This window comes from Aplysia californica, unplaced genomic scaffold (genome assembly GCF_000002075.1).
Source record: "Aplysia californica isolate F4 #8 unplaced genomic scaffold, AplCal3.0 scaffold00098, whole genome shotgun sequence".
In the NCBI taxonomy this organism is placed as follows: Eukaryota; Metazoa; Mollusca; class Gastropoda; order Aplysiida; family Aplysiidae; genus Aplysia; species Aplysia californica.
This window is the reverse complement of record NW_004797368.1, coordinates 493,484-507,247: the sequence shown is the minus strand read 5'-3', so window position 1 is coordinate 507,247 and position 13,764 is coordinate 493,484. Positions and strand designations below refer to the sequence as shown.

The following is a 13,764-nucleotide window of genomic DNA, read 5'->3' as shown; positions in this document are numbered from 1 at the left end:
ACAAGAACAAGAAGAACAAGAACAAGAACAAGAACAAGAACAAGAACAAGAAGAACAAGAAGAACAAGAAGAACAAGAAGAACAAGAAGAACAAGAGTTCGTCCGTCAGTCTTACGATGACCAATGCATCCGCAGAGGAGAATAGTATTAATGTTTTAAACAAATTTGAAACATTTTAATTAAGATGACTTACAGCTTCTGCTATTGTCAATGAGAGCACTTCTTGCAAAGGAAAGTGTGCCACAATTTGTACATTTACAACTTTTTTTCTACTTGAGGATATGTGCAGCTCGGCCTTTCGCTCGCGATGCCTCATATCATGACTTGCTGTCCGTCATGATTGTTACTCTCCAACTGGTCTGTCAGGAGCTAGGCTCTCCCCTGCGGAAGGATTTATGTCGAAATCCTTCAGACACAATTTCAATGTGTCATTGAAGCGTGTGTTTTTTGTGTGTTGGGTTGTTTTTTTTCGTTCGCCAACTTATAGTGAGTCCAGAGTTCTCAAGTATTTATTTGAAAAGAAATCTTTTAAGAGTTCCTAGAAAAGGAGGTAAAAAAAAATAGCTGAAAGACCGTTTGCCCACCTTGCTCCACCAGTTTGGAACTCTCTTCCCCAACCCTTGAGACGTACAATATCTGAGTCTAAATTTAAAATGTCTTTAAAGACACATTTAATTATATCATTTTCATATCAATCGAGAAATGGTGAAGTACCCAAATGAGATAGATCATAATAGATGCTGTGTAAGTTCTTATAGAATTTACGAGTGCTGTTTGTATCCTCCCAATGCTCAGTCTCTCAAACCCTATGCTCAAACAAATTATTGTTTCATTCGCCTAAATTTCTTATGAAGGTGTCTCTCGCAAACTTCACATCTTTTCCCGTTGACTGGGATTTTTGGAATACTAGCGATCGGTTATATCAGCTTTCTTTTTTCTTGAATGAAATTCTAAATCTCATTATTCTCTTCAAACCGATCCTGGAGATTACGATTGGGAAAGCCGATTGTTTCAGAGGCTGTTAATTCTTTCCTTCAAACGACTTAATTGGTAAAAACATATAGTCTGGTCTTGTATAACAAAGTAGTTTATTTATTTTGGAAATTTAGAAAATAAAGCCATAAATTAAAATTGTATATCCTCGTAAATAATATTTCAACGATAATGGCGAATAAGCGATGTACGAGAAAAACGAAGAGGTGATTTTTTGATAAAATCAAATGGCCTGGGAAAGAACCTCTTTCATCCAACTTACTCAACAGTTTCATTTTTCGTTTAGGCAGAGACAAGGCACTGGCGTAAAGCGCGTTCAACATGTCGGTCGACATAAGACTAGCGAGTTCGCGTGGGAAAGGGGCAGACTTGTACCATGGGGAGGACCCAGGAAACATTGTCACGCCTGGAGATGTTATCACAGCGGACACAGGGTTTATGAGGTAAGACAGCGACGACAGGGAACAAAAAGATTATAATCCAAAAGTTTCATATTGTCTGCTAGATTTATAAACGTACTGTGCTGTGTGTGTGGACGGCAAGCAGCGAGTCTCAGTCTTGCCTGAAGTCATGTCGTTTCCGCATGAAATTTTAAATGTTTGATATGTAACATCATTTAGGCCTAGATTTCTAGATACTTCGACGTTAACAATGATATGGGCTTAAGGCTTCAATTTTCTTGCCTTTTAATCATTTCATTAAGTTTGCTTGGTGAGTGCTGAGGCTGAGGGAATGGACAATTATATCACTAGTAGATCTAGATCTAGATATAGATCTAGATCTAGAGTCTTATCAGAGAGGGTTTACCTAAGGGAGTGTTTATACAGACCCGGTAACCGGGAACAAAGTCACAAAGTATACAGACCCGGTAGGGGAACTCTTTTGTGATTCCGGAAAGTTTCAGCACCCTCTTGGCTCAGGGTAGACCTAGATCTGGACTCTAGGTTCTTCTAGACATCTAGATCTATGGCTTAGGTCTAGATCTAGACAGACAGACATATATTCATTGACCTGGTTTCGAGGCTAGTCTAGATCTAGAATCTAGATCTAAATGAAGATTGCGGATGTCTTTTCAATGAACGATCGCTTTCCTCCGTTTTGGAGTTGGAGGAATCACAATTTGAAGAAAAGAACTCTATGTCATAATTTCAATCGAGCAGTCACCCTCTCTATTTCTCTGCCTCTCTCTCTGCTCTCTCTCTCTCTCTCTCTGCTCTCTCTCTCTCTCTCTCTCTCTCTCTCTCTCTCTCTCTCACACACACACACACACACACACGCACTGGGCGCTGAAACTTTCCGAAATCACGAAAGAGTTTTCCCCTACCGGGTCTATCTATATACTTTGTGACTTTGTTCCCGGTTACTGGGTCTGTATACACTTCGTTTACTTAACTTACAGTAACAGAGAGATGTCACTCGCGGTGTCGCTCCATAACTACAATGCATTGTAATCATTGTTACGGGAAGGACTTCCATAACAAGCGACCACCCCATCAAACACAATAAAGAAGAGGCCTAACCCTTACCCTAACCCTAACCTTACCCCTACCCCTACCCCTAGATTTACCCCTACCCCTAACCCTCAATTCTGCTCTGTCTCATGGTGGTCGCTCGTTATAGAAGTCCTCCCTTGTTTCGCGTATCGCTCGGCGCGGGGCGCAAAGACAGATATATATATATATATCACTGTAAATTAAAAGCATATAATCATAATCAATAGTGGGTTTAATTTTCACCAAAACTACTCTTTCTCCATTGTCTTTCTGTCCTCTGTCTCCCTCTCTGTCTGTCTCTCTGTCTCTCTTTCTCTATCTCTCTTTTTCACCCCTCTCTCGCGGTCTGTCTGTTTATCCGTCTGTCTCTCTCTCTCTTTCTTTCTCCCCCCTCTCTCGCTCTGTCTGCCTGTCTTTGTCTCACTCTGCCTTTCTTCCTCAGAGGTCATGGCACATACATGGAGGAGGACTGCCTGCATGCCTCTGTGGCCGGCACGGTAGAGAGAGTCAACAAGCTGGTGTCTGTGCGTCCCCCTAAGACCAGGTTTGTATGTCTTTCACTTTTACTTAGGGTGTCATCATCAATGCCTTTCACCCCTGGCAGGGTATAGGCCACATACAAGCTCCTTCCATTTATCTCTGTCCTGAGCCATCCTTCCAAGCTCGTTCCAAGTGAGCTTCATTTCTCTCATGTCCCTTTCCACGCGTCTCCTCCCTGTTTCCCGTGGCCTACCCTTGCCTCGTGCTCCTTGTGGGTTCCACTCCAGTGACTGTCTTGTGATGTTTCTGCTGGGCTTTCTTAAGGTGTGTCCCATCCTTCGCCACTTTCTTAGTCCTATTTCTACTTCTCTATCCTTTTGTCCTGTCCTTTCCCACAGCTCTTCATTTCTTATTCTACCCTACCACTTAATTCTTAGAATACTCCTCATACATCTGTTGTTGAAAGTCTGGACTTTATTCAGTACTGTCTTCGTTGTCTTCCAAGTTTCGCAGCCGTAGATGAGCACAGACTTGGAGTTAAAGAGTCGAATCTTGAAGCGCAGTGCGCAGTGAGATGTTGCTTGCACTTAGGGTGTGCTTGTATAAAAATCACAGTGTGGTTGAATCGCTTAGCTGAAATTACATTTTAAGATCTTCTTGTTCTTCTTCCTCTTCTTGTTCTTCTTCTTCTCCCTCCCTCCCTCCTCCTCCTCCTCCTCCTCCTCCTCCTGTCTGGAGCAGACATTGACGATCATGATACCCCATTTTTTCTTGTTGTCTGTCTTCTTGATCAGCTTAGTTTTTGTCTTTTTGTGTTATTCATTGCAAAGTTGTTCAGGCCATCTTGTTGGATCAGGAGGTTCAAATAGCTAAGATCTTATATCTAAGTACAATATCATTTTAATTAAATGTTTCTGCCTTGATTCTGTTCTGATTTCATTCTATTTTGTCACCCTGTGGATTCATGTATTCGCTTCAGGTACAACGGTGAGATCGGTGATGTTGTGATTGGTCGGGTCATTGAGCTGGCGTTGCGGAGGTGGCGGGTGGAGACTCACTCACGCATGGATTCGGTGCTCATGTTGTCCTCGGTGAATCTACCGGGTGGAGAGCTGGTGAGGATTCTAGGAAGGGACTGAGTAACAGTGGTTTGAGAGGGTTTGATTTGCGATTCATTTTGTATTAGAGCGAAATGGAGATGGAAAGAGAACTGGAGTGTTTGCAGGAGACCTGCTTGCCTATATAATACTGCTGCTTATGTTAATCACAGTCAGTCATCTCTACAATGCTAATGTTTCATGTATTTTGTTCAGGTTGGAGAAAATAAAAGCATGCTTTAAAAACAAATTTAAAAGACCATTTTACAAGCCTGTTTACCCAATCAGGGAGGCATTGCGCTGCCAAGAGCGAAATGCTGGCTGCTGAAAGGATTTGAAAGCAACCCAGTCTGCTTTTAAGAATAGATGGTTATATTTTTTTAAACTATGGTAAACAAGGTGAGCCCCAGGAATCCCAGGTATGCTCCGGGAATATGTATAAAAATCCTGAGACCTGGGATTGACTCTAGAAAATAAACTTTGCTCTCCAAACATTGAAAACCCAAGTTGATAGGTCAGTAGGTTCAATTTTTGTCTCTCAACATTCCCGATTCCGCGAGTGCATTTCATATAAACAAGCAGTGCTGACGGAAGCGAGGTGTCATATCAGGTCTGTGCATTCTAAATCGGGGAAAATGAAGATTTACTTTCGCTTTTGTTACCTTTCAGAATTCTCTGATGATGTCCTAATAAATGTTACAGTCATAACATGCAAATGATCTATGTTCATCGTTTTTCTGTGGTTTCAAAAACAAACTTCATCCAAGTTCTTGTTAGTTTGGCCCATCATCAAGGTCGGTCAGTGAAACTATTTTAAATAAGCATTCATATCATGTTACATCACCTCGTGTGAGTACATCTGTCAGGGACTGTTAGTCGTCAGCATCAACAAAGTTCATTCTCATTGGATGACAGTGGTCAAGAATCTTAGACATTATCTACCTTTTTCATAGCAATATTCAGCTTTTCAATCTAAGTTTCTCTCATTGTTACTCTGGCCTTGTCTTTCCTCAGCGTCGGCGATCAGAGGAGGACGAGAAGATGATGCGGAGTTACCTCAAGGAGGGGGACCTGATCAGTGTGAGTGTAGCTCTCCTTGTCACCACATCCTTTATTTGCATAATCTTTAACTCGTAGAGGGCTGAAGATGGGTTTGTCTACTGCCAGTGTTAGCGAGAGGTTTCATTGTGTGAGACGGAATATGGGAGTCATTTGGGTTTTTTTAATTGGGTTTTTTAATTTATTTTTTTTACTTCTTTCTAATCCTGGTCTTCATTCCTGCAAATATTTTGCATGTTATGCATGCACTTGTATTAAGTACGTGAAAACTCTTTCCTCTTTCTGTTTTTTAAAAAGTTTACCGTTTTACCTTTCCCAAGGGCAGGTTTACGTGTACTGCTGAATCTCCTGAGGGTGTTACTGTGATTCTATGAAACATAGGTGAAAGCTGCTCAAGTGAAGGGTGAACCACAGCCCTTGGGAGAAGCCTCAAATAGTGGCTACCTTAGAATTACAAAGTTCTATCTGACATTTTTGGCCGTTTTGAGTTACTAAGACCATGAGGTCAGAAACTAAATGTTCTATCTGCTCTATCAAAATTGTAAGATTATTCGAAGACGTTATAAAGATATTCAAAGAATTGCATTCAAAAAAGCTTAAAATGACATGCTGTGAAACTCCAAATTTTTTAACATCAAATTTCTCAAAGCTAGGTACTGCGCAGATAGAACTTTATAATTCTAGGGTCACGTAGTGTCTTCCAAATACTGCTCGGAGACAATGCATTGTCGCAGGCTCGGATAACTTGTCAACATGTTTTGTACTTCGACTTGAAGTCTGATTGTTTCCCTTTACTCAGATAGTTGGCCATTTTAAAAATGTATTTCTTCTTTTCTGATATTTCCCCTGCTGTGAAGACAAATTTACGTTAAGACTGTGGTCTATGTCTCTAATTCTTCAATTTGTGATGGGTTGGGGTTGTTTTTTTCTCTTGGAGGGAGATTCCCCTAAATGCTGATACAGTCGTCTCCGCCTAAGATCCCTTCGCTTATGATCCCGATTCTCCTAAGAACCCGCTGTTTTGGAAAAACAGAATTTCTACTATATGAAAGTCACCCCTAAGATCCCGCACTGAAGGAGTTACATTCGGCTTGGATCCCGCTTTTTAGGTCATAATTTAGTTATTTTTTTCTTTATTTAAGAAAAATAAAAAGAATAAGAAACATGGGCGCGCTCAGCTGATCAACATAGTAGCAAAGATGTGCGATCATTGTACTGTCCGACACGTCACGGATCATCCACTCTCATGAATGCGATCACACGTCTGTTGTAAATCACGATAAGCAGTTACAATGTTTGCCCCAGATGGGGTCGCACCAAAGTGTGAACTCGTCGATGCCTTGCTTTTGTTGATCACCTGAGCCGTCCGTCTGATCTTACATCACACACCAGGTGGGGCCTAGTAAGTTTCTTTGCTTCAACCTTTGATGTACATTTTTTTTTTTAATTAACCCTCTTGTTAAAAACAGCTACATTATCAATGTTAATGCAATTATGACTTGATGTAGCCTGTCAGCAGATTAAAATTTGCTGTTTTACGGAAACACTTACTGACCTTAACTTTATGACATGTACTGTTATCACTTTCTTCAGGCTGAGGTTCAGAACGTGATGTCTGACGGATGTCTCTCCCTGCACACCCGCAGTTTGAAATACGGCAAGGTAAGTCACTTTGTGGTTATATCCCTGAGCTGACCAGATCCTCATTGGGGACTCTCGTGGTCAAGAGGTTACAGTGTTTGTCTCGCATTCAGTAAGTCTTGGGTTCGAAACCTGGCAGCGACAACAAATTTTCTTCTCAAAAATGTTCTCCTTTCACCTCCTTTCCAGCTCCCTGTCCATGTTCTGTCATCTGCTTTCGTCTCCACTTTTTGCCCCCTCGTCTGGGCTCTTGACTCTTTCTGCTGTCTTCTACTGTTACTGCGTGGTATTACTGCTTGGCTCCTTCTTACTGCTGTCTTTCAGCCACACCCCTGATCTTATGGTTGGTAAGACCTGAGTCCTAGCCTTCTCAGATAGGGGGAAAAAAATCTCGGAGGTCACGTGTGAAAGTTGCGCACATTAAAGATCACTTGGTGGTTCTAAAAAATCGATTAGAGTAGGTTTCAGCTGCCACCTGGACAAAATTCAAAATCCCTACCGAACTGAAAATGTGTAAAGTGTCCCGTATGCTCATATGACCTTATGTCAGTTGTATGCACTATAAAACACTTGCCAAAACAAAACAAAAATGATCCTCATTGATGTGTGGAGTAGATGAGCTCTCCTTCATGGCCAGCTCTTTTCACTTTTTGACTTGTCAGTGTTACCTTTTGGTCTTTGTCTGTTCCTGGCACAAATGTGGCCATTGCCATGGTGACGCTTTATAAACTTTTATTTTAACTCATATCCATATTGATAGTTTTTGAAGAGGCTGAAAACGTGTACAATGTTTAAATTATTCAAATGCAGTGTTTCTTATTTTTTTACAGTTCTGTTCAGGATCTGTCATTGTTAGATCTAATATTGATTTTATAAGTGCCCTTGAAAATGACATTTGACTGTATAAAAGGCTTGCTCTCCTTGAGCTATTTTTTTCACTTTTTTTATCATTCAAGTACTGTAACTGTGAAACACATCAATAACAACATAAGTCAAATCAAGCTGAAAAATGAGGTGACACATGGTCATTTAGACCTCTTCAATAAGCAAAAGACTCTTAATGTTATGGGAGGAGGAAGATTTTTTTTTTTTTAGGGGGGTTGTGCACCCCCTCAAATGTCTGTGTGGGTGGTTAACAAGCGCTCTAGTGAGCTTTGCTGCTTTTTCTTTCCTGTCAAACATCTATCGTCCTTATCTCACCTCCTTCTTTTAGTGTTTGTTACTCTCTTGTAACATCTGTAATCTTCGGCACTCACATGTATATGTCCTTATCGTTCTGCAAGTGCCGTAAAACAAAAGCAAATGTTTGTGGTTGTTCCCCAGCTGGGCCAGGGAACGTTGGTGCAGGTTTCGCCGTCGCTGGTGCTGCGGAGGAAGACCCACTTCCACAACCTGCCTGTGGGCGCGTCCATCATCCTGGGCAACAACGGGTTCATCTGGCTCAGCCCCACCCAGGACGAGCAGGACGGGGACACGGGCGGCTACCAGACAAACCTGCAGGTGATGAGGGAATCTGTTTTCTAAAGGGGAGGGTCGGGTTGTTGTGGTTACGTAAAGAAAAGAATGCGTGGTAGTTTTTGATTGATCAGACAGTTTGCCGTAAATGTTCGTGATCCTGTTCTATCGAAACGCTAATGGTTATCTCCCCATTAAGAGAATAGAACGTGTGGGTTATTGACTGATCAGAAAGTTCGCTGTACTGTTAATGTTCTGTCCTGTTTTACTTTGGAAAGTCTCATGGTTATCTCCCCTACAGGGACACTGATGAAATTTTCGTCTGTGAATAAAGTTCACTTCCCTCTGGCTGAGGGTTTCAATGTCAGATTCAGTTCATGAAGATATTTGAAGAATGTACTATTCCTAACCATAAACTGGTGGGTTTTCATGCTTCAGGATGGTCATGTCCAAGAAAAGAGAGTTGTTTAGTGGTTGTATGTACGTAAGTTAATTTATTTACCCTGGTAAGCATATATTTGGTGGTTGTATGCATGTGAGTTTATTTACCCTGGTAAGCATGTATGTGTGTGCTTGAGGAAGAGAGAAAGAATAAGCGTTTCAGAAAAAGTATCTGTGTTTCTGCAGTGTGAGGAAGAGAGAGTGTACCGTATAACGATGTACAATTATAAACTGCATGTGTGGCTATCTGCTATAAACTCTGATGAATAATTTGTGTGTTGATCTGCTCTTCTATATGGCTGTAAATGCTGGACATTCACTAAAGACAGTGAAAATAAAATAGAAGCTACAGAAATGAGGTTTCTTAGGAGAATGCTGAGAATATCGTGGAAGGAAAAGAAATCAAATGAGGTAGTACTTGATGAGGCCCATGTGGGATGCTCACTGTAAAAACAATCAGGAAACGACAAATTCAGTTTTTGGGACACCTGAGTAGACATAAAGGTCTTGAACATCTAGCTCTTACTGGCAAATTCGAAGGCAAATGAGGCAGGGGTAGGCCCTGAGCAACCTTCTTTGGGAACCTGAACAATAAATGGGTAACAGTTAAAGATCAGGGAAACGTAGCTTTTTTGAAGAGCATCCAAGTGAAGGAATGAATGAGGAAACCATGATCGCCAATGTCTGTCGCAGATCTGGCACTGGATGATGATCTTCTTTAATTCCTGTCTGTCCCTCTGTGTTTCTCCCTAGCCTGTCTCCCACAGTGATCGTGAGGTGATTGCTCGTCTCAGAAATTGTGTTCTGGCGCTGGCTGACCGGCAGATGCTTCTTTTTGACACCAGCATCCTGCATGCGTATGAGGCTTCCATGAAACACACGGTAAGTGAACAGTCAAGCGCAGTTATCTCAATACGAACATGCTGACATATCCGTAATTCAAATAACTTGATGAAAAGGAAAATAAGAGAGATGTTAAGAAAATTAAGGGAAGTAACTGTGACAGTGAAGTGTTAAAAAAATAAATCGCTGCTACTATGAAAAGTACCTGATGTGGTGTTGGTAGTCTAGTGGTTAGGCTACCGGATTCGTAACTGTGAGATTACGAGTTCACGGCCAAGCTCCGTCAGATGTTCTGTCCTTGGGAAAGGCACTCTACACAAATGTTCCCAATCAGCTCAATCCTATCAGAGACTGACTTAAAATTCAGAGGTCGAGACGCTCAAATAACCTTACAGTGTTGCAAGGAGCGCAAAGTTATACCTGAACAATTTCGCATTTCCTAACGGGTATCAATAAAAGGATAGATGGATGGATAGTGTGTGCCCCCTGTTTGGTGTGGAAGCATGAGAAAAAGAAAAAGCTCTCACAGCCACAACTCGATCACGACAATTTGACCAACATTGATCAGAGCATATGCCCATCCCTCTTGTGTAATCACTTCCCAGTTCAAATCTTTACATTCACACAACGACATACACATTTGTGCACAATCATAAGCATAATTTGCACACCGTACGGCTCAATGCTAGCGCTACACAGTCTGTCTTTGATCACTCTCCACCACCCAACCATGGGTGAAAGTGACAAGAGACGGTTTAGCCTGAAAATTTTGTTGTTAGAGAACGCATAGCCTGAAAAGTTCATGGTAAATTCACGCGGCCTGAAGGATGGGGTACCTTTTTCAATTTTCCAGGGGCATGTTACATAACAATGACAGCACATGCTCTATTTAAATATAATGCACACAAACACACACACAAACAAGTACGTACCCAACTTTATATAATATGTATCCTGTCAACAAAATTGCTATGAGGAACTGGAGTCTTGTGTGACTTGCGTATTTCAGTCTGTTCTTGCTTGTTATATATTTTCTTATTTATATTTTCCCCTCATCATGTTATATATAATATATAAACTATATTATACAAATGAATGCTGCTTTGAGCCGGTGAAAGGGCCTAGAACCAGAAAATCGACTGTCGAGAACCAGTCTTGGTATCATGATTCATATCATAAACGTGAAAGACAAAAATTATTGCTCAAACTCAAAGTAGAGTAAAAACTTCAATGGCTCAAGTAACTCTATTCAGTGCTGTAAGAACTGAGAGAGGTAAAGATGCAGTGATACTGAAAATCTGCCAGTCTTGAACAGAAAGCTAAAAAAAATATAGTTACTTTATAATTTACTATCACCCATCCAATGAAACGCAAACACTTTAGTCCATCAATAACAAGGCTTATAAGATATGACGGATCCCGATTCCACACACGGCCAGTACCAAAGCGCGCTTTGTAGAGAGCTCAAATAGAATATTTTAAAATAAAATGTGCTTCCAAGTTTGTTGTCCTCTGGTGTTGCCTTCCGCACCCTCCCCAACCAGAGTATCTTTAAAAAAAAAAAATCAATAATATAATCCCCCCCTTCCGAGTCCTATGCTTCCAAACGCTCAGACTTTGAATGAACTTTGGCGACCCTAACTACTGTCGATGCTCACAGTCACAGGATTCCGTTTCATGCAGGATCAACGACCGGTCACCACGAGGAGCCCAACAAGCTGACAATCGGATGACGCTTTCCTTTCTTTCTTCACAAGTGACAGTACAGATACAACATTTGATTATTTTCATGGCGACAGAGCGTTTATAGCTGACGACCTGTATGTCACAAATGTTGCGTTGCCAGTCTATCACGCCAAGTTTTGGGTGGTAACGAAAGCGAAAGTAATCTTGATATTCCCGATCGAGCCACGGTGTCACACGCTTCCGTATGCCGCCATAGCCGCCTGTTCGGGTAACACGTACTGTCGGACCGAGAAAAGACGAACGAATGTCACAATCGCGACCGGCAAAAATTAACTTACTTACCATATCGGAATTTGTTTTCAAATATTCCAGTAGTAAAAGCTTTTGATCTAGACCTAAGCCTAACTCGTAGGGACTTGTGTGAAATATTGTCAAGCAACCACCGAGTGGATGTGCCATGCACCTGATGAAGCCCAATGTGTACTGTGTGTGTAGTTCTGGAGGTCAGGTCGCTGGCGATGCAATGAGGTAAATTTACAGTAGTTTAATAAGGACCGTACAACTGAGACAGTTGACGGATGGCAGTGTAAAGGCATAAATACTTTGTTTATAGAGTGGATTCTTTTCGTACATTGGCAAAACATGGTGGTATAATGGGGGTGACGGTACTATGAGGTTTGACTGTATTTCGAGGGACAGAAAATTTCAGGTTCATAGCATGAAAAGTTTTTTAAATATTTCACAACTTCCATTTTAATAACTTTTAATCCACCATTGTATTAGGAAGTTTTTTTCCTCAACACTGACCGAGGTTCTGATGTTGTTTTTGCAGGTGAAGGAGCTGCTGAAGCCCGAGGTCATCGCAGATGTGGTGGACCTGGTTCGTCAGCGCATGGAGTTAGAGGGCAGTTGAGCCAGTTCTGGGAGTGTGTGCTTGTCAGTGTTGATGTGTGTTTGTATCTGATTGTAGGTGTGCATGTGACTGGTTGTAAGTATGTGTTTGAGTGAAAGTGTGTCGGTGTGTGCGTGTTAAATTGAACATTATGAATGGTAATTTTGTACATGTATGCGCATGTGGTGATGGCTGGAGATGTCTGAAAAAGTATCTCACTTTGTAATTCCATGCGTGTTGTTGGTTAGAGGCGAGGGAGACTGAAGCTTGTTAAAAGAAGACAGCAGCCTTTTCATGAACTCTTGTTTATATTCATCTACATTAAATAAAGTTGTCTTATGAACATTTTTGATTTTGTGGCTTTTTTTTTGCTTTTTTTTGGACATTTCTGAAGACATCCACAAAACACAGAACTTCTTACAGTAGCCTTCATCCCAATTATAATTTGAGAACTGGAAGTGAAAATGGTGAGAAATGGAAAAGGTTTTTTAGTTTTAGTAGAGGGTTTTACGGCGCTCGCAACTACATAAGGTCATATTAGTGCCAGGAATAGGTTTAACGCCCCTATCAACACTAAAAGGTTATTTAGGAGTTAGGACTTCCGAGTTAAATGAATGTCCATCTCCAAAAGGACCGAGCCATATGGGAAATTCGTGTTAAGTGCCTGCCTTTTCCAAGGACACAGTGTCAGATCAAGCTAAGGCTCGAACCCACAATCTCACGATTACAGGTCTGGTAGCTTAACCACCATGCTACCGACGCCACGAACTGGCAGTAAAAAAAAACATGTTGGAAAGAGTCGCAATATTAATACATATATTCTCATACCTACAACCCTGCCTAAAGCCCCGGTTACATGCAACGATAAATTGTAACAGGTTCGTCGTATGAAAGAACTGTCCGCTATCGAACTGTGTTGTCTGTTTACACGTTATAATCTATTGTCCAGTTTTTTTTCGATTGAGGAGATCCCTCATCATAAAGCCACCTTGTCTCTTTGCAACGACAGCGATTTGCCTGCACTCTTTGTGAAGGTATCGACTCGGGACCTAATGAATGAAAGGCGAACATTGTACCTCTAGATCACGAGAGCCCCCAAACCCCCTCCCCTGTACATTTTGATATAGCAGAAGTGTCTTTAGAAAAGGGTGGCCTTACTGTACCATGTTGTATGTAGAAAAAGGAGCTTTGACTAGACTGCAGATGGGCTATGCACCAAGTGACCTTGATGCACAATTTCACCATTGACGATCAATTAAGTAATAAAATGATTCAAATTTATATAATTTCGCATCAAATCAGGTTCCCCGCAAGATACTCTGCTTATTTTGAGACAGTGATTCCAAATATGAAATCAGTTTTAAGATGCGATCATTATTTTTAAAATTTTACGCCATAAGTTTAATCCGGTACAGCAGCAAATTTCAAAGTGATTCTACGTCACAGCGCATCTCCCCGAAATCTGAACGTGACGGCAAGAAAAGTATCGAGCAGCGCTTGATTTCTCTACCGAGTCTCCAAGCCATCATCCAAATTTTGTACAATTTTGTGGTTACATCTAACAATTTATCGTATGATTGCTAGGCCGTCCAGGTTTTGTACTAGTTATTGTTAGGTGTAACCGTGACATTAGATTTGCAGGAGTACACTAATTTAAGTACTACAATGAATGCCTTCAAGCCAC

General features: G+C 41.2%; 1 protein-coding gene across 1 annotated transcript in view; it reads left to right on the top strand.

Moving 5' to 3' along the window:
- The window catches only part of LOC101860800 (exosome complex component RRP4), a 14,797-nt gene extending 2,370 nt beyond the window's left edge, over positions 1-12,427 (top strand). The window contains exons 2-9 of the mRNA XM_005095204.3: positions 1,280-1,436; positions 2,929-3,030; positions 3,946-4,081; positions 5,078-5,143; positions 6,716-6,784; positions 8,087-8,263; positions 9,413-9,541; positions 12,021-12,427. Coding sequence (XP_005095261.1) covers positions 1,315-1,436; positions 2,929-3,030; positions 3,946-4,081; positions 5,078-5,143; positions 6,716-6,784; positions 8,087-8,263; positions 9,413-9,541; positions 12,021-12,101 — 882 coding nt within the window. The 5' untranslated portion in view covers positions 1,280-1,314 and the 3' untranslated portion in view covers positions 12,102-12,427. The remainder of the gene's footprint in view (positions 1-1,279; positions 1,437-2,928; positions 3,031-3,945; positions 4,082-5,077; positions 5,144-6,715; positions 6,785-8,086; positions 8,264-9,412; positions 9,542-12,020) is intronic.
- The last annotated feature ends 1,337 nt before the right edge of the window (positions 12,428-13,764 follow it).